The sequence below is a fragment of the Caretta caretta genome, chromosome 2 (genome assembly GCF_965140235.1).
Source record: "Caretta caretta isolate rCarCar2 chromosome 2, rCarCar1.hap1, whole genome shotgun sequence".
In the NCBI taxonomy this organism is placed as follows: Eukaryota; Metazoa; Chordata; order Testudines; family Cheloniidae; genus Caretta; species Caretta caretta.
In genome coordinates this window covers 254,794,918-254,815,326 of record NC_134207.1, presented here as the reverse complement: position 1 = coordinate 254,815,326, position 20,409 = coordinate 254,794,918, and the positions used below count along the sequence as shown (strand labels likewise).

The following is a 20,409-nucleotide window of genomic DNA, read 5'->3' as shown; positions in this document are numbered from 1 at the left end:
CGTATATGTCTTGGTTAACAGGACAGATCACTAATGTTAGCACAAGGAGCTGTCATTTATACTTTTGTGCCCCAATGGTGCCCTTGTGCAATAAGGAAAGGTGAATTCTGAAGGAGGTCAGGTGATCAGAAATTTAGCTAGGGAAAACTACTTTTGGTCTAACAGCAGTGGCAGATGCTACCCTGGCCAGGCCCCCTTCCTGGCCAGCACTGTCAATTTTTAGGCTGCATTAGGCTCCTAGAGTTCCTTCACACAAAAGGAGATTAAAGCTCCACAATTCTAACCTCAGCCTCAGCCACATCCCCATCCCAAGGTGGACTTTCTGCCTTCTGATTTTTCCCAGAATCTACACTAGCATAATCCCAGAAGGAATGTGGTCCAGGACAGCAGTGATCAAGAGACCTTACTATCTAATACTTATTTGCTATTTGGTGGTTTATGTGACATGTTTTGGTGTTCTTGGTCCAGTTCCTAATAGTCAGGTGGACATACTGCAGAAATCACCAACATAATTGACGTCAGCATTCTCAAACAGAGAAAGGACGAATTTGCATGGAAACCAATCTACCCCATAACCTCTAGCAAAAGTCCCTCCAAGTAATCATGGAGGCACACTTGTAGAGGACTGTGTCTGAACTCAAACAGCCAATAATCCTGCTGTACCTAGCCTGTCGATAAACAATTTAGACTGTTACAATATTAGTGACTTTTTCTTTACTCTTCCTTCAAAATCCTATTAAACGCCTCACAGGTCTGTCCAACTGTTCAAGTTCTTGAAGGTAAAGAAAACTTTTAATCTGTAACATTTAGAAATCTCAAAAAATGACACAAAACAGTTTTTATCTACATTCGAATGTCACAATTTTAAGGTCCAATAGTCTGAGATGTGTCAAGGCCAGAAATAATCACATTATATCAGAGGTAGTAAATACTCTATGCAGAATGCTGAACTGCATTTTCAGTCATGGTCAGTGGGCCAGGGTTACATAGTTAGGTTCATTCAACGGATCCTCAATCCACACTGTATCTCCTTCTGATGATGCTGAGAAGTTTGCTAACAAAACTGTGGGTAGAAGGCCCTGTGGTAGCAACTGTGATTTAGTTACAGTAGAACCTCAGAGCTATGGATGCCTCGGAAATGGAGGTTTTCCATAACTCTGAAATGTTCCGTAACTCTGAACAAGAAGTTACGGACTTCAGCCAGAGGGTGGTTGGGGCTGCAGCCGTGCGGGGGTGTGTGTGTGTGTGGTCGGGTCATGGCCCCAGGTCGGGACTCAGGGTTTCTGCCCCGTGGGAGCACTATGGCTCAGGGCTTTAGACCTGGGGTGAGCACTGGGGTTCAGGGTGTCAGCCCTGCAGCTCTGTTTCCGACTTTGCCATGTAGGGGGCGCTGAGGCTCAGGGCTCCCCACAGCTCTGCTGCCAGTTTCAGTTGGTGCGAGTGAGCTGGGGCTCGGGGCTGTAGCTACGGGGGGAGTGCTGGGACTGAAACCAGTGCTCCTCTTGTAGCTAAAGGCTTGAGCCCCGGCACCCCCTGTGGGGCTGAAGCTGGGAATGGAGCCACAGGGTGAAGCCATGAGCCCCAGCACTCCCCCTAGGTCTAAAGCTCTGATGCTCCCAAGGGTCACAAGCCCTGACCCTGCCCGCTTGCCTGGACCCCTGACCCCCCATCATGCAGCTGCAGCCCCAGTTCTCCCCCACCCCACTGAAGCCTTGAGCCAAAGCCCAGAGGCAGTACAGTATTTGCTTTTTTTCCCTGTGTCTCCCCTGGCTGATGCCTGATTGATTACTTCCAGTTCCACAGGGTGCCCGGTTGACTGGTAAGTCCATAACTCTGGTGTTCATATCTTTGAGGTTCTACTGCAGTAAAATTACTGTCTTATTCAGCATCCATCTGTGGGGGGGAAAAACTAAACAGAGCACTTTTGAGATCACATCTATTTCTGCCACTTATTTGGTCATTTGCATGAGTAACTGCTCAGTTTATACCATGTATACTAGCACGCCTACATTTTCTGAAAACCTGGTACGTAAAGTGTAATAATTAAACTTCAGATTTAACACACATCTCAATGGCAGCAGTTTGCATCTCACTTGGGGTCTGATCCGACACCACTCAAATCAATGGGAGTTGTGCCACTGACATCAATGAGTGTAGGATCAAACTCTTAGGCTATGTCCACACTGCAAATTAAGGTGTAACAGTTGCATGGGTAGGTATGTGCTAGCTTTAATCTATCTTATGTAGGTAACAATAGCAGTAAAGATGTGTGGCATGGCCTAGCCACCCCAGAACAACCCTTTTAGGGGCCCTAGGTACATACTTGGGTTGCTAGCCAATGCTGAAGTCTGTGTTGCCACACCTTCATTACTACTGTTACTAGCTAGATCAAATTTAGCGTTAGTATGCCTATTCATGCTACAATATCACCTTTATTTATGGTGTAGAAATACCTTTAGAGCGGCTGCTTCAGACTAGATGGCACTATCTTAGTCAAAATTCAGAAAATTTTCTTCATAAACATAAGAATTAGAAGCTTATGCCTTAAAAATATTGAAAACTTGCATTCTGCATATTCTGATTTTGTCAAAAGGGGCAGGGAAACATGTCAAGTGGCCAAGGGCTGGCCAATGGGCTTTGTGTTTCACACCCCCACTTTATAACAATGTAAAAGGGGAGATTCCTCTAATTGTGACATTTTAATAGCAGAAACATTAAATTGTATACTGAGCTCACCTGTCTTAGTTTCTCTGTGTCTGCCTGAGACATGTTCATGGTATTCTGTGTATCTGTTACTCCTGTAGTTGGTGTTGGGCCAGAAGCTTGTGAGACTGTTGAAAACTGCTGCCCTTGAGAGCTCATTGGAGAATTTGCAGATGCATTAAAGTTGCCCTCAGATCCAGACCTTTGCTGGTCAGCTTCATGGGCATGCTGACTAGTTCCAAAAGTTTCTGGCTGAGGTCTTGGAGTCATTGGAGGCTGATCGTAAGGATCATGTGCTGGGGCTGCTGGAGCATGGCTAAATGATTCTGTTACAGTAGGTCCTGCTGGTCTTGGAGTTTGAGAACATGGATCTGATGGTCTTACAAAAGTGCCCTGCAGAGTAGTTCCTCTGTTTTGGGATGTCTGCAGGAAAGGATCTCGATTTGGCATTAGTCCTGGTCTTCCCGTGGGTCTGTTAAAATTCTCTGGAATCCCTGGCCTTGGAGTTGCTGGTGGCTGAGAATAAGGGTCATTAATAACTGGCCTTGGTGTTCCAGGAGGTTGGGCATACGGATCAGAATGTCTCTGATTTGCTGGAGACTGAACAAATAAATCTGCTGGCTGTGTAGGTCTTGGCGTGGGTGGTTGCTGCATATATGGATCAACAGTGGTGGGTCGAGGTGTTCCTGGAGGTTGGGAATAAGGGTCAGCAGATGGCCGAGGAGTACCTGGAGATTGGGAATAAGGGTCCTGAGAGGCTGGCCTTGAAATGGGTCCAGACTGAGAGAAAGAGTCACTCTGCTGTCGCATTACCCGGGGTGGATGGGCAAAAGGCTCCTTTATTGCAGGGTGAGGAGTCAGAGGAGGCTGGCTATATGGATCATTAGACTGATTGTGGGAAAAGCTATCCACTGGCCTTGGTGTCAAGACAGGCCTTTCATATGGATCAACAGCAATGCGTCTTGGTGTTGGTGGCATTGATCCATAAGGATCTTGTGGGGACTGTGGTGGGCGCATTGGAGTTTTAAAGGGTCCAGGGCTGCCATCAACAATGGGAGTAGGAGTCAGTGGTGGTCGTGCATATGGATCAGCAGGACTTATTCTTTGTCTTTGAAATATATCTGTTCTAGGCGCTGGTTTAGTGAATGCGTCATTGCTTCCAGTTGTTAAAGGAACTTTCCCTGATTGTTCCATAATTATGGGAGATCTTGGTACCCCCAAAGGTTTGGGGAACTGATCTGCTGCCATTACAGGTCTGGGTGTATCTGGTGGTTTTGCATAGGGGTCATTGCTAACTGGAGATGAAGAACATGAATCTCTAGCTGGTGAAGGCCTGCTTCCTGCTGGTTCACTTACTTGAATGGGCCTGGATACAGATGATGGTGGAGGACAGGTATCCACTGGTGTAATGGTATTTCTTCTAACAAAGTTTTGGTTAACAGGTGGTGGCCTAGGTGTTCCCACCATTTTAGCATATGGATCCATTGGAGAGGGCGGTCTAGAGTTTGTAGAACTTGGAGGAAACATCTGTTGTGATTGAGGCTGAGGCGTCTGTGACTGAGCAAGAAGATCCTGTACTGGCATTCTAGCTGAGGTTGGGGGTGGAGGTGGAGCTTGTGGTTTGAGGAACACATCATCTGAGGATACTGAAGTAGGTGTACCAGGTAGTTGTTGTTTTGTAAATAGGTCTTTGTGGAATGTCTGTTGAGCAGGGGACATATTTCCATTGCCAGTCTGAGGTGTTAAGGGGCTCTGTATCCCACTACTAGGTGTGTCTGAGCCAGACTGGTTCAGAAGCTGTTGTGAACCGAACTGTTGTTGTTGTTGCTGCTGTTGCTGCTCATTTTTCACTTGCTCAAGTTTTTGTGTGGCTTCAATTTTGGCTTGCTGCTTACTTTTCTGACGCATTTGCTGGTTTAAGATGGGAAGAGGAAAGGTTACATTTATTAGTTCAGGGAACATAAGCAAGGGCATTTTGATGACTGAGCATCAATGAATTAGCATCTTTAGAGACATATGAGATCAGTTAAGAATAATTTAAAAGCTTAAGTACAGTGGGGGCAGAATGCCTGGTCATTTATGAAACTAAATTACATTGGCATGCTCCCCATTGACCAACTGGGGAAAAGTATTTCCCAGACTCCCAGAGGAATAAAGCTGCTTGCCAACCATCCATACTGAAGAAGTGATGCAGCCTCATTGACAAGAGGTAAAGGGCTTTGGAGAAAAAGAAAAGTGCCAGTCTCATTTAAAGTGAGAGTCCCCAGGGTGAGGACCTTTTCTGTGACATATGACAGAAAAGGGCATATGCCATTGCTCTTGGCTGGCGCCACAGAAATAAAGATAATTAATTATGTTAAGAATCAACTGAAACGGAAAAAATAAGTCACAAATATTTTTATATACGTTTTCTACTTATGACAAAAATCTTCACTCTATGCAGAGTGCATGTTATGAATTTATATTTCCTTCCTTGGGTAGATTAAAATTGATTTTAATCCATTAAGCACAGCAACTGCCAATAAAAAAAATCTCACAATAATAAACGACCAAATATAACACCTGTCTGAATTTCCACTCCTGCTCATGTTCCGATTCCCTCTGCTTTAAAGGATCTTTAAAGAGGTCTGAGTCGATTCGAGAGCTATGATCAATGCTATCCTGTTGCTGCTGCCTTTTCATGGAGTCATTTGACATCTGCACTTTATTGATGCGCAGAGCAGCTCTATTATCTCTGGCTTTTTGCTGAGGAAAAAAATAAAAATACAAGTAATTTTTCTTGTTTTCTTTTGATAAGTGTAAGTACTGCATCTACCCATTCTTCCTACAAAATCTACAACCAAATTATTTATGTGGTCTGATTTAATCGCACACGATCAAGAACAAACTAGGTTACTCTCTTGTAACCAGAGCTACTAACTGCAAGTTTATAGTCTCGACAAAGCTGCAGTGTGGGATTTGTATATGTCAAACCATGTGGGGGCAAAAGAATCATTAACAATAGAGGCTTTAAATGTAGGTTAGGAGATTCTGTTTACATGCAGCACAGGGATAAAGAAATTCAAATATATCAATACACACATCAAATCTCATATTTGTGTGGTCCAAGATCTGAAGAAAACAGGTGGCTCACAGGTAAGATGAATCAACAGAGGTTCATTTGGACTCATCTGGAGAACTTCAGTTACAGGAGAATCATATGCACTAGTGGACTACATTAAACAGCCTCTATGCATCTCACTCTGACCCAGGCTAACAGTACAAGCATAGGATTAAGGACAAAGAAAAATTGGATTGCACAATAACAACTCTTAAGATAAGCATTTTCAAGCAATACTGGAGCTTTTAAACTTTTAATGGCTGCTTCAGGGAGTCGCTTCTGGCTGACATTTTGAATCTGGCTCCTTCTGAGCATCAAATCCTGACAGTTGCTTTTTTCAGATTTATGTTACAGTTCTCAAATGGATATTGCACCTTGCAGAAATGAACCTTTTAAAGATTTTAAAAAGCAGTCAAGGATGACAGCCTCAAAGCCATAATGGCAGCTGAACTAATGCCTGTAGCTTCTTACAAAATCCTCAAATTGGTATGGCATTTTTGCTCCCTTTTTAAAGTGATGAGATGGTACATATTAAAAAGTGATAAAGTAAAGAAAACTACAGTAAGAGCAGGAAAGCTGGCTTTTGAGCTTCAGTCACTTGGTAGTTTTAATTATCTTATTCAGAATGAAAGCTGTTAGAGGTGGGGACTGTGGTTTTTTCTATGTTGGTACAGTGTTAATCACATCTGTAGTCCACGAATAATAACCATCAGCAGACATTTGGACTGTAAGCTCTTTGGGGAAGAGTATCTCTCTTACTACATGTATGTACAACACCTAGCATACTGATCTCGGCTGGGGCCTCTAGGTAATATAAATAAATAAATGGACGTAGTTTATATTAAGACTGAATGGCTGAGAAAATAGCTTTAGAAACAAGTTCTAAAATTACAGAGGTTTACAACTGCATCTTCTGGAACCAGTGAACTTTTAGTAGTTTTAAAACCAAACACCCTGCAGATTAAATGTCTCCCAAAGTGTACAAATGCTAGTTTTAGTTATTTTTACCACATATGGTGCTCTTTCTTGTGAGCTTGCTTTTCTCCACAGTTTAGCAATCTGCTTCACTCTTGTAGTCCAGTCTGCAACAAAAACCAATATATTGTTCTAGTTTGCAGGATTTTGATGATTTTATACTTCAGACAATTTTTAGAAGTAGAAACAGTTAATCCTTTGGTGAAGAAAGGTGCATAATAGAACTGTTACAAAATTTGTGCCCCTATACAATAAATCATTCACTTACCTGGGAATTCTTCCTTTAGGTTGGGGAAGTTGATATTTGTGTACAGCACAGGTGCTACTGTTGCCATTTCACCTAGTGCTTCTTCTTTTTCCCACTTCAGAGTGCTTCTTTGAGCATTGGACATTGTATCCCCTTCTCCTTCCATAGCGGGAGCAGATGGTGTCCATGAACTGTTAGGATCATTTACTATTGGATTAAATGCTGGGTTCTTATCCCTGACAAATCAAAAAAGATGTTTAATTTTCCTCTCAATATAATATGAAAATTTATTTTGTAAATACTCTGTTAACTACTCCAGCAGTTAGTATCATGTCTTTTGAAAAGATTTAAAAGAGCATTTAAAATGTATTTAAAATGTATTTAATGTCTCTGTCAAATAATAAACATTTAAAGTGTGCAGTGGCAAGTATGCTTGACAGATACCACTCAAGCTAGGCTCACTGTTGAGTAATTCCACATTCTTCAGCTTGACTTACCTGGTATCACTGTACGGTGGTTGTGTAATAGGAGAGAAAGTGCCTAGTCCACCTCCAGGAGCCAAAGGTGTATGAGGGAGATGGGGGTTAAGTCCAATCAGGCCATTCATAAGTGGCACTCTTGAAAATACACTTTCCCCTGGAAGGCAAAAGTTGAAATGATCAATGTAAAGAATGAGTGTCTGAAGGCTTTCAAGGTGTTCAAGACAAACTTCGGTGAAGAACAGGCCTTTAGTCTAATGAGAAACTACTTATCTGTACATTCTGTGTTGCTCACCATGAATACATTTATGCTGTAAATTAGAAGGTTTCTAACCCTCAGAGGAGTGAGGCTCTAGTGCAACTTCCAATAGCAGTAGTAGGAGGAAACAGCCTAACTAGTTTTAAACTGGAGCTTGATAAAATGATTTGACAGGATTAAATGATGGGACTGTCTGTGATAGGAGGGGACTCGACTCGATGACCCAGGAGGTCCCTTCCAGTCATATGTTCCTATGTGCCAACCTTAACCTTTTGGAGAGGATTTACGAACATATATCATTCTCCACCACCATAAACTTTAGTGAGTCCTTTGTACATGTACATGTTTCTTATGATTTTGGCAAGTCAAAGGATTCTCTGAGAATTTCCCAACTTAACTGATTTTATATCTCAGGCCAGACTGTGTTGTATTATTCCATCTTATATATATGTATCTTTTGGGGTGGGGAAATAGAAGAGCAACTTTGAGCATTTATTTTTACTTAGTTAGTGATTTGAATATCAGTTAATACTACTTGGTTATATATTATTAAATACTTGGAAATGAATTAATGGAAAACAACCTAAAATTCACCAAAAGGTGCACACAACTCTTCTATATATGGGTGCACAGCAGGCCCCAAATCCTTTGTTATTTGAACATATTTTTCTTTTACTACTGGCAACTGGGTATCCATGGGGCCTACAACCAGCAGCTAGGATCTCCTGCTTCTACAACAGAGGTAACTGGTGGTTGTTCAGATATGAGGGTAAGGAACACAGTGGGGACGCAGTCCTTATTGGGACCTAGGGGTGCTACTGTAATAGATAACAATAATAAAAGCTAAGCCCCTTCAGCTGTAATGTAGCAACTGAGATTGTCTGGTTGGCAACTGGCAAAGACTAGAACATGGCACACAGACAGCTCTACAGTATCCCAGGCTGCCAACCATTGTGATATTTCTAGCCTTCAAAGTTCTCCCCCAAAGGAGACATAGCAAATATTATGAATTGGTGTTTCAGCAACAGCTATTACTATTTTCTGATCTCTCAGATTACAGCCAGACAATGAAGTTACTCATCTTGTGTCCCCCTATGTGTGCTCCACTATAGGTGTATCTACATCCCTGCGCTGCTGATCGGAGAACTTCAGTAGCAGTGTCCATTGGGCCCTCACATGCACAGTCTCCTCGTGCTGCACCATGAGGATAGAAAGCCGTGTGGGCTAACCGTGCTCAGCTCCTTCTCTACCACAGAATCATAGTGCGAACTCCAAAGTAGGGGAGGAGGGAGATATAGTGGAGCAGCCACAGCGACTCACATCTCGAAGAACCATCGTTACTGCACAAGGTGAGTAATTTCTTCTTCTTCTTTGAATAGCGTCCCTATGGGTGCTCCACTGTGGGCGAATCCAAGCAGTACCCCCCTTGGAGGGCTGGGACTTTGTGGTCGGTTTAATCACAGATTATAGTACTGTGAAGCTAAAAATGACATCAGAGGCAGAGTCCCTAGTGATTGCATAATGTTCTGTGAAACTGTGGACTGCCGCTCTGCAGATCTCTGAGATGGGGACATTCTTAAAGAAGACGACAGACGATGAGATAGATCTTTTGGACTGTGTATGGATCGTTCATGTTACAAATCTGGTAGCACTGTCTGATGGAGGTAGATGTAGCATGGAGGATGTCGATAAGCTGGTGGTGCGTATCTTTAACCTCCTCCAATGGTATGAGGAGGGTTTCCACGACTCTCTTCGCCAGCTCTTGGAACAAGCGGAAGTCATCCATCATGGAAGGTGGTGACAGCACGACTGCTTCATCCAGCGAAAGAGGATATGGCCTTGGGTGTGACCTCCTCCTCTGTGTCCACCTCTTGCTCCTCCACTTCTTGGGGTTCTGAGGCCTGTGATGCTGTAGCCGAGGGAGCATGACTGGGAGACTCTTGGACAATGCTCAGTGCCCTCGAAGTAGGCTGTTGGTGCGCTGCACAGGGGCCCCAGAATGACCACTGCGGTGGCATAGGGCCTGATGGAGGTGCTCCTGGGTGACAGTACCCAAGATGGTGACAGTGCCATCTGGTGGTATATTCCTGGACCCTGTCGATATTGGGTCCCATAAGGAGCTCAGGAGGAGTATGGAGAAACCCCTTCCAGCTCGCTGTATGATCCATCACTGGACATCAGAGGGGCATAGCATGATTGTGGGGAAATACCCCTTGGTCAGCCATGACTTGGTGCTGTGATCTCAGCACCGAGGGGCGGAGAGTCAGGAATTTCCAACATAGCGGGGTCACTGACCTGATGGAATTCTGCTGGTACTGAGCATCCTGGTGTCAGTGGTAATGCTGGGGGAGATGGGGACCTTGTCCATACTGATCTCTCCGGTGCTGGATGGGCGATACCGATGACAGCTCATGTACCAGGAGCATCTTAGGGTGTTTGCCCTTGTCTCTAGGTACCAAAGATTCGGTGCCCATGTCCAAAGGGTCCGTGGGCCTAACAATGGTACCGGACACCGAGGGTCACCATGAGGTGTGGGTGCTAGATGATCTTAGTGTCAGCGGTGCCCAAGATACTGAATGAGATGGTGACTGCTTTCGGCTATTCCTGCGCTCGCTGAGGGGACTCCTCGCTCTCTTTTTCGACTTGTGAGAGGAGTCCCTGGACCGTTTCTTCAACCCACTATCCTTTGAAGTCGAAGGTTATGGGGAAGAGTCATGCCCGCCGGAGGGCAGGGGTCAGAGAGCAGCCTCCATAAAGATGATTTTCTGGCAGAGCTCTCTGTCCTTGCTGCAGAGGGAACAGAGGAGCTGTCCTTGCTCTGCTCCCTCTGTCCTTGCTGCAGAGGGAACATTTTTGTTGGATGTGGCTCTCGCTGAGGCAGCGAATGCACTGGGAGTGCTTGTCCATGACTGGGATCGTCTCGCTGCAAGTGCAACACTTCTTGAAGCCTGGAGAGCCTTGTCCAAGGGGGTCCCCCGCCACTGAGGGTCTACACAAGAACAAAGCCTTTTCTTTCTTCTTCTTTTTTTTAAAGGCACAGCCAAATAAAAGTCAAAAGGAGGCTAAAGGGTTTCTAAAAGCTAAAGATTAACAAATGAAAAGGAGAGTTAACGATCTACTAACGGACAGCTAAAGGCTCCAGCTCTAGCCAGGGGCAGTTGAGAAGGAACCGAGGACAGCGAGCAAGGACAGTGAACCGAGGACGGGGCGTGCTGGTGCATGCTGGCTAGCCTCGTGGCGCACCAGGAGGAGAGACAGCACATGTGCGGGCCCAAAGGACACTGCTACCGAAGTTCTACAATCAGCAGCGCAGGGAGGCAGATACACCTACAGTGGAGCACCCATACGGACACTACTTGAAGAAGAACCAATGCTAAATCAAGAAAAAGAAAAGGAAAACATATCCATGATGCCAGATAACAAACATAGAGGCACCGCAGGCTATCTCCTTTTACAATTCTTGAATAAATATTAACCATTTAACTAGGAATCGACTCTTCAGAGACAGTTGGTATACCAGGGTAAAGTTTTCCAACATATGATTTCAAGACTCTTATCAATGAAACAAATAAATCTAGTCAAACGTACCTCAATATTTCAATAAAATATTCAGTCTAGCAATTTTACACAACTATTAGGGCAGAGCATTTTATTTGTACAATTAAAATATTAGTGCAGACATGACGTAGGAACAAACTGGCCATGTAATCTATTACCTCTCGTTTGCTTTAAATTATCTCATTTTTAGAACTTTTTGAAGTCTTATATTTTTCTAGAAATTCATCCACATTAACAAACAAATCATTTTTTCCTTTCTTAGATATCTGGTGGTTCTAGAATTACTCACTACTGAAATCAATTTAGACACTAGAATAGATTTCTGAAGCACAAATACATCATAATGGGCTCTCTGCTTGCACCTAAGCGAGTGCCAACTCTACTAGAGATGATGGCTGATGAGAAAAGAGTGCTTTTAACTATGCACCTGGATATTATGTAAAACATGGGTTCCCAAACTGTGTGCCCCGACCTACAAGTGGGCCACAACAGTGCTGGGTGGTCTGCCACTGGGGGTAGGGTAGGGTAGGGTAGGGGGCTGTTGCTCCCCCCAAAACTATACACATTGGCATAGTCGCGGCTGGCGATGATCCTCACCCAGGGTCAGAGGAGTCCAGCATCCCCAGCAGGCGACAGAGGGTGAAGCAGAGATGCCGGGCGAGGAAATGGGGACGGCCAAGAGGTGGTGGCACTCAGGGCAGCTGAAGGTTTGCTGCCGTTCCCACTCTGAGCCTGCACACCCCATGGTCTGTGGGTATCAGGACCCCTGGAGTATCGGCTCCGCGGCCCTCCCAGGGACCTGGGCTCAGCAGTGCTGCTCTGTTTCCTCCTGGACAATGCTGTGATCAGGACTGTCACAGTTAATAGCCAGGCCCAGCCTGAGCGGCTACCTCTGTCCAGCCCTTTGAACCCCTGAGCTCCTCCCTGGTGCCTGTGAGGCATGCTAAGGTGCTGGGTGAGTGACTGGGGCATGGCTTCCAGGTAATGAGCTCAAGGCACTCAGCGGGCTGCTGAGGTGGAGGGTGTCGGCAGGAGCAGGCTGTGGCACTTGCCTGGCCCTTTCACCCTCTTGCTTGCCCTGGTCCCTGCTGAGGTGAGGGGCCATGCACGCCCCATGGTGCCACTCTCCCTGACAGAACTGTGTTAATAGTGGGCCGCAGTGCATAATGCTGCTGCACAGGTGCGGCTCATGGAACAAAGCCTGGGAACCCCTCATGTAAACAGCTCATGAAATACCATTGATGGGGCACTCAGAGTGAAAACCTAGAATTCTAGGATACTTATTCCAGCATTTTCTCAGAAAAATCTATCCAAGATGGTAGAACTAAATAAAGTAAGTCTGATAACCAGCCTTCTTCTGGAATCATGGCTTGAGAAACAAGAAATTTGATTTGGTTTTGCATTTTTTGTTATTGTAAATATTGCAAAATTATGCTAGTTCTCTCTTCCTTGTTTGAATAGTGCCAGTCAATTTTCTTAAATTAACCTTTTTTACAGAAATTAGACTGAATGGCACTGTCACATTTAGACAAAAATGTTACAATTAAGGGGCAGATTAGCTCCTTCTTCACCGTGAGAGTGTGCTTAGATGTACTGACAAAGCAATGAGACAAAATGTCATAATAGGAGCCCTGCTTTATTGCAGACCACTTACAGTACTATACCACAGTCACCCGGTGGAACAGCTCCAGTATTCCACAAAAAGTCTGTCTAACAAAAGATAGCTTTTCCTCTCAGATATCAAAATCCATTCACATATGTATCAGACACTCAATTACAAGATGATTTGTGAAATAAAGCATATAGAGTATTTACCTGTAGCTCATTATGCTCAAATAAATTGGTTAGTCTCTAAGGTGCCACAAGTACTCCTTTTCTTTTTACCCTAGCATAGTTTATCATCATATTTATACTATGAAAGATAGATAATTGGTTTTGTACAGCCTGTTTTTAAAAGAAACAGAAGACCATACCCTGATTGTGTAAAGGCATTAACTGAGGTGGAGGCTGTGGCAAAGGAGTTGGCTGAGTGGTTGCAGGACTCAGTACAGCAGTGAACAAGTCTTCCACATCCTTTCCTCCCAGCTCTGTAAAAATAATATGCATAACTTGGCAGGTTCGGTTATATAAACTAAATTTAATAAAAAAGACAGCAACGCTCAAGAGCACATACCTGGAATTTTGTACAGTTTGCCAAGAATTGCACCTGGGCAAAGTAAAAATAACACAAAATTAGCAATAATTCATTTCATGCTCCTAGATAAAACATAATAAAATTAATTCTGTAATTACAATTGCAAAGGCTAATTTCAAATTACATAGTTATAATAGAAAATAGGAAGCATTTGCTTAAGTATTCTACAAAGTCAAGATGTAAGACAAACATTTTACCATCTGTGACCATTTTGTCTAGTTCTGGACTGAGAATTCCATCTAATTGTTCTTCACTGAGGGGCCGTGAACTTTGATTGACACTTGGCTGAGGCAGAGAGGAAGGATCGTCAGAGATGGGACCAATATCTAGTCCAGCTGAAGAGGTAAGAATATTAAGTCAGCCGTAAACAAGGAAATCTACTGACACAGGACAAAGGGCATAAAACATTTCCAAAATGATTTTTGGTTACAGTTTAGTTGTAAACTAAAGCCATCTACTAAAATCTAAAAGTTGATGTTCAAGGGAAAATAAGACATCAATAACAAACAGAAAATATCCAATTTAGATTGCTGCATAGTTTGAGGAAGGCATCTAATTTAATGAAATGCTTAGAATTAGAAGACTTTGAACCAAATTTTGTTGTAATGGGACTTCTAAATTTAGCCACAGGATGTTTTCAAACATTTAATTCTCTTAGAACTTTTTATTTTGTTTATTTTAAAAACAGGAATTTCCTGCAGCAGGTACTTTTAAACCTGACTGGAAGTTACCTTTGACCTTAAGTATCCCCCAAAACTCACTGAATCCTCCAGTGTTAGATTAAATATCTACTAAAATACAGTTCACACTAGTAAATATCTGGCCTATATTAAAATGGCAGCAGCTTCTACTTTCAAAACAGGGCTAAAATATTCTGCATTAAATTAGAAAATACAGTTGTGGGTGTTGAGAAAATACAATTGTTACTTATTCTGTGACATTTATTATATCCTTTTAAAAGTTAAGAAAAATATCTCAGAAGCAACAGACTCTTGGTACTACTGTACACAAGTGACTTTAGCACTTGAAAGGTATTGCAGCACCAAATTCCAACTAAGAAGCACCTTTAAAATAATGTAGCCTGCTTCTTCTAGTTATCATAAACCTGTGTTTTTATATAGAAGTTTTATGTAAAAGTGATCAATCATCACACCAGTGATTAAAAAAAGACTGACAATCTTTTTATTCATGCTTTATACATAGGCATAATTAAGATGTGTTTTTAAATTAAAAACAAATATATCACTAATACAACTATGTGTAATACTGTCAAATATGAAAGAAAGCAAGGAAATGCATAGTTTTGCATTGTGAAACACACAAAAATAGCAAATGTATTCAAAAAATTCAAAAGAAAACTGTCTATCAAGTGCATAGTGCAGGTTTTGTAAATTGTGCTTGGCTCAAACAAACCAGAAAGATAGCAAAAAATGAAAGCATGGATTAGTTACACAGAGTAATGATGCACTAACATCTATGCATGCACAAACAGTTCTTTCAGCTGAAACCACTAGGAAAGATTACTACTTCTAACCATGGGTCATCCATTGTTTAGTTTCTTACCAAATGGGGAGGGTGAGTTCTCAACCTGGAAAGTGCATAAATCAAGACCTACAGGACCCAAACCAGATAAAATGGATGATTATAACAAGAGAAAAAAAAAAGAAAAATAAACTAAGAGCATACACTGCTGCATGCTGAAAAAGCTACGCAGGTATGATAGACATCAGCAGCTGTTTTTATTCCTTTATAAGCAGCAAAGCAAAGGACTGAATAAAACAAAATACTAAAGAGTTTATGGTTTTTGTAAAAGAAGAGATAAAAGTCCTTCTGAAATTGATAAAACAGTTATGTAAATATCAAAGCCATACATCACATAACCTGTGAACATAACACATGAAATGTGTCTATAATCAAGAGAACAAAGAAAACAGCCACCAAGGAGCCGTTAAAAGCTCATACCTGAGTGATCTCCAGACTTTACTAAATCATCAGAAAGTATTCCAAGAATATCATCATCTGTGTTCAAGACCTCTGAAAGGTCAGCCAAAGGGTCATCAGAACTACCTATGTAAGATACAATAAACTAAAAATCAATACAACCATGACACTCACATGTTTATTAAATTATTTGTCCAGTGATTTACATGGATTTAGCAATTTCCTAAATTTAGTAAATGTAATGAATGAGCATGTTGTAAGGAAGACTGACTGGATGATTTTGGGAAAAAACATATAGGGAGAATTTCTAAAAAAGAGAGAGAAAACAATAATCCCACAAATTTAAACAAGTAAACCAACTCTAATTCAGTATATCATAATATGGAAGAATGTCTTAGGTAACCACAATGCACATAAGTATAAGGAGAAAATAAATCAAAGTCAGGCTGGGGAAAAAATTTCTGTTTTATGAGAGTGATTTTCTTATTAATTATATTTTTGAGGGAACATCACATTTGAAGTTTTTCTTTAGCTATATTTATTATACCTGGCAAATATCAACTGTATTGATAACTCAAAGTGTCAAAAAATCATGAGTGGTTTAAAATTCATGACATTTAACAAAACAAAAACAATGTTTTTTTTATTTGCCTTCTATTTTTTAAACGTTTAGGGCACACTTGGGTTTTCTCTGCAAACTATGAAGGTAAGAAACACACCTTTTTTTCCTCTTTTTTTAAATTTAAGCTTTCTTTCAAAATAATATGACTCCAGGATCTAAGGCTTTAAAAAGAAACACCCAATATCGCAAGATTCACAATAAAATTGCAAGAGCTGGCAGCACTGTAAACATTAAAGATGAAATTTAAATTTTTACTACTGATGGGGAAGTTATGTTCACAAGTATCTTCAGACCCTGCAATTTATAATCATTTGGCTACCATGGCATTTAGTTCACTGTAATAATTATTTCTTCTTGTAATCCTGGAAATATTCATTTGTGAATAAAGTTACGAACATAAGTACATGGTTTGCAGGATCAGATTCTACCTCTAGCCTGGATTGAATATTTGGGAAGTGTCCACCCTAGCCTTAACTTGAGGCAGTTTACACATTTGTAAACAAATTGATAGTTAACTCTAGGTAAAAATATCTGCAGATAAACACTTCAACACAAATCACTGAATATCATGAAGCATTCCAATAGGATGAGTTTGACAAATAAACCAGAATAACTTAGAAAGTCTATCAGGGAAAGTAAAGACTACTGAAACCACCCGGAGAAGTACCTCAGGAGTAAAAAATGAAGAGTAGACAGTAACATGGAATAAGAAAAGGAGTACTTGTGGCACCTTAGAGACTAACCAATTTATTTGAGCATAAGCTTTCGTGAGCTACACCTCACTTCATCGAATGCATACTTTGGAAAGTACAGAAGATCTTTTTATACACACAAAGCATGAAAAAATGGGTGTTTACCACTACAAAAGGTTTTCTCTCTCCCCACCCCACTCTCCTGCTGGTAATAGCTTATCTAAAGTGATCACCCTCCTTACAATGTGTATGATAATCAAGTTGGGCCATTTCCAACACAAATCCAGGTTTTCTCCCCCCCCCCCCTCCACAAACTCACTCTCCTGGGGGTGGGGGGTGGAAACCTGCATTTGTGTTGGAAATGGCCCACCTTGATTATCATACACATTGTAAGGAGAGTGATCACTTTAGATAAGCTATTACCAGCAGGAGAGTGGGGAGGGGGGAGAGAAAACCTTTTGTAGTGGTAAACACCCATTTTTTCATGCTTTGTGTGTATAAAAAGATCTTCTGTGCTTTCCACAGTATGCATCCGATGAAGTGAGCTGTGGCTCACGAAAGCTTATGCTCAAATAAATTGGTTAGTCTCTAAGGTGCCACAAGTACTCCTTTTCATTTTGCGAATACAGACTAACACGGCTGTTACTCTGAAACCTAACATGGAATAGAGATGGAGGCAAGTGAAGGTGGGTAGGAGACAGAGGGACATCAGTAAGACACACCACTAGAATGATAGAAACTAGAAATAGGAAAGACATCTACTGTCCAACCCCTGCCATTGCAGCAATTTTTAGTTTTATTCAATCTAGTGTAACCTGGCTCAAGGGGTGTGCTTCCTGAGGCTACGCCAGAGTCTTCTAGACCTCACATGACCTAAAGGTTTTTTCAGCTGTTTAGATTAAGTTTTCCTTTCTCTAACTTGATCCCACTACTCCTAATGGTTCTTCCCTGAACCATGCTAAAAATCAGAGTAGACCAGACAATAGACCTGACCCTCTTTGTATAATCATTTACACCCATCATTTGCATAGTACTGCCTTCTATTGGGTAACGTTTTATGCTTCATGCTCACTTTGCAATTTATAGGATGATATATCAGAGGAGAATGGCTACAAATTGAGCTACATTATTGCGCATAGAGAACAGGGACTAATTTTAATGAGGGAAGCACTTTAAGTGCCTCAGAAATATATCAGCTGTGGATAGTTTTTTATTTAATTGGTGTACCTGGTGCTACAAAAGACTATGGAATGTAAGTACAGTACTGTGAACAAAAGTTGGTTCTGCTTTTGTGATAAAATTTTGCCTTTTGCATATTAACTTTTGTATTTTGGTGCCAGTACACAAATCATGCAAATGGTTGGGTAATTCATGTAGCACCACAAAGTGATGCTGATGACATAAGATAGCTGGATGGCTTACTAGCTGGCTAGCTAAAAGAATCACATGCAGTCAATGCTTGGCTTTTATGAAATTCCAACCAAGCATGCATACCTGGCCTATGGCAGAGTTACTGAAGGAGGAAAAAAAAGTCCCCTAATGTAGCAAACACCCAGGCAGAATTGGCACCCTTCAGTTTTTCTGCAATATTTTTTTCTATGCTGTGGCAGTTTTCCCTTTAGGCTTCAATAAAGCTATCTTGGCACGGTCCTTAATACTTTAAGCACCTTTTAATTAAAACAAAAATCTTAATCTAAGTAGTTAGAAATGGCTCATGGTGAAAAGATATAACTGAACAGAGCTTACAACTTAGACTGCCTCTCTGTTGGCCAGCTCTGTTCCTGTTGTGTTCACTGTCACTTTTTTTTTTTTAAAAGAGCTTTTTTCCCATTTGTTCTAATATTTGTCACTTTTTTTTCTTTTAGTTAAATTGAATGTGTGTTCAGTTGTAGCTTGGAAACTGCCAAGTTGTTTTGGTCAGCTGCTTCAGATGAAAGCCAAAGGCTTGACACCAGTTGTCACTTCACTTGGCTGTTTTGGATTGGAGATGAAAACTAATGCCAAGCAAAAAGGAAAAATGACTTACCTGCATTTTTGGGTTCCTGAATGAACACAGTTATATTGCTACCTTGTGAACTTCATTCCTCTGCTGCATTTATTTGTTTTTGTTTATTTACATTCAAATAATAAAGATGCCTATCTAAGGCTCTAGGCTGTCTCACATAATTAATTACACAATACATACAATTGAATTAAATCTCAGCAACATTAAAATCCGTTCCAGTGGAACTCTGCCAACCACCTGCCTTAATCATCATCTGGGAAGCATACCCTCAGCCACCTCCAGAGACCATATCAAACAGATGTCTTTTGTAGCATGCCCAAATAATCACCAAACGGGATATTTCAGACCAAAGGAGGGTAAGAGAGGTTCGGGGAGGATAGAGAGAGAACAAGTTCCAGAGTCCCAGAGCCCTCACAGAGAATGTCCTTCCAGCTGTCCCTCTCTTTTATAACAAGGGGGATCCAGCTCAGGTAACCCTGTTAACTGCAGCAGTGGTAGTATGGCCTGGCGAGAGAGACAACCCCTCAGGGAGGCCGATCCCAGGCCATTTAGGGCTTTATAGGTCATAATCAACACTTTGAACTCCACCAATGGGCAGCAAGTGTATATCCTGGAGCTCTGAGGTCATGTGATCCCAGTATGATGCCCTGCTCAGTAACTGAGCTGCTGCATTCTGCACCAGCTTCAGTCTCTGAATGGTTTTAAGGTGGGGCTTTGACAGTCTGTACCCCTATATTCACCCCTTTTACAGGACTATGATAAATCTTGTATAACGTATGCCTTGTAAGGTATCATTTGAAAACTTGTAATTTGCTGATCATATGTCCTGGTAAAATATGTGTGGCAACACTGCATGTAAAGTTATAAGATTCCACTGTATGGTATTATTAAGACATGTTCCAGTCTGGGGGAAACAGCCACAAACCATTCCCCAGAGACAAAAGGCTAGCCAATGCCTCAGCCAGGTGTCAACAAAATCAAATGGACCATCGCCTGTTAAATGGCCATTTTTTGGCAGGAAAGAGGACATGGGTGAAAATCTGTAATTTCACAAAAAAAGAGGAGGGGGTTCCCATCCACACAGACTTTATGTCTTCTGAACCTGAGCTGGAGATGATTCTTGAAGAAGAGAAAGAACTATGAGGATAGAGTAGGCGCCCCAAATAATTCCTCCCTTTCTCTCTACCCACAGCACCCACAACACCTGAAGAACAGAGGAAACAACTTTGGATTGGGGGAGAATCCTGACTGAAAGGAATTCAGGCAGTAAGACTGCTGTAACATGTGGTGAGAGAGACCTTTGCTTTGAGTTCACTTAGCTTGTTAAATTAGGCATTAGTTGTGTTTTACTTTTATTTTTTTGTAACCAATTTTGACTCTGATGCCTCATTACTGGTAATCACTTAAAATCTATCTTTTGTAATTAATAAACTTGTTTTATTTTATGTAAACCAATGTGTTTGGATTGAAGTGTTTGGGAAGTTCCCTTTGGGATAGCAGGATTCGTGCATATCATTTTCTATTAATAAAATGACGGATTTTATATGAACTTGTATTGTCTAGGAGAGAGCTGGGAGGTACAAAATGTACATTTCTGGGGGGAAGTCTGGGGCTGGAAATTTGATGGTGTTACT

At 41.7% G+C, this 20,409-nt stretch overlaps 1 protein-coding gene and 1 long non-coding RNA gene across 11 annotated transcripts in view; one reads left to right on the top strand and one right to left on the bottom strand.

The window, feature by feature from the left end:
* The window catches only part of KMT2C (lysine methyltransferase 2C), a 328,257-nt gene that overhangs the window by 45,475 nt on the left and 262,373 nt on the right, over nt 1–20,409 (bottom strand). For 9 of the 10 annotated variants that reach the window (XM_048837560.2, XM_048837566.2, XM_048837562.2 and 6 more), the window contains 10 exons: nt 15,478–15,582; nt 15,079–15,126; nt 13,713–13,850; nt 13,495–13,527; nt 13,295–13,408; nt 7,523–7,661; nt 7,047–7,261; nt 6,812–6,885; nt 5,266–5,448; nt 2,737–4,614 (listed from right to left, as the gene is read on the bottom strand). In XM_048837560.2, coding sequence (XP_048693517.2) covers nt 2,737–4,614; nt 5,266–5,448; nt 6,812–6,885; nt 7,047–7,261; nt 7,523–7,661; nt 13,295–13,408; nt 13,495–13,527; nt 13,713–13,850; nt 15,079–15,126; nt 15,478–15,582 — 2,927 coding nt within the window. The remainder of the gene's footprint in view (nt 1–2,736; nt 4,615–5,265; nt 5,449–6,811; nt 6,886–7,046; nt 7,262–7,522; nt 7,662–13,294; nt 13,409–13,494; nt 13,528–13,712; nt 13,851–15,078; nt 15,127–15,477; nt 15,583–20,409) is intronic. The other variant, XM_048837567.2, reaches the window with a different exon arrangement.
* On the top strand, nt 8,882–20,108 carry LOC125631228 (uncharacterized). The gene is made up of 4 exons (XR_007354889.2): nt 8,882–9,112; nt 13,735–13,858; nt 16,130–16,162; nt 19,968–20,108. It is a non-coding gene; the product is annotated as an uncharacterized LOC125631228 (long non-coding RNA).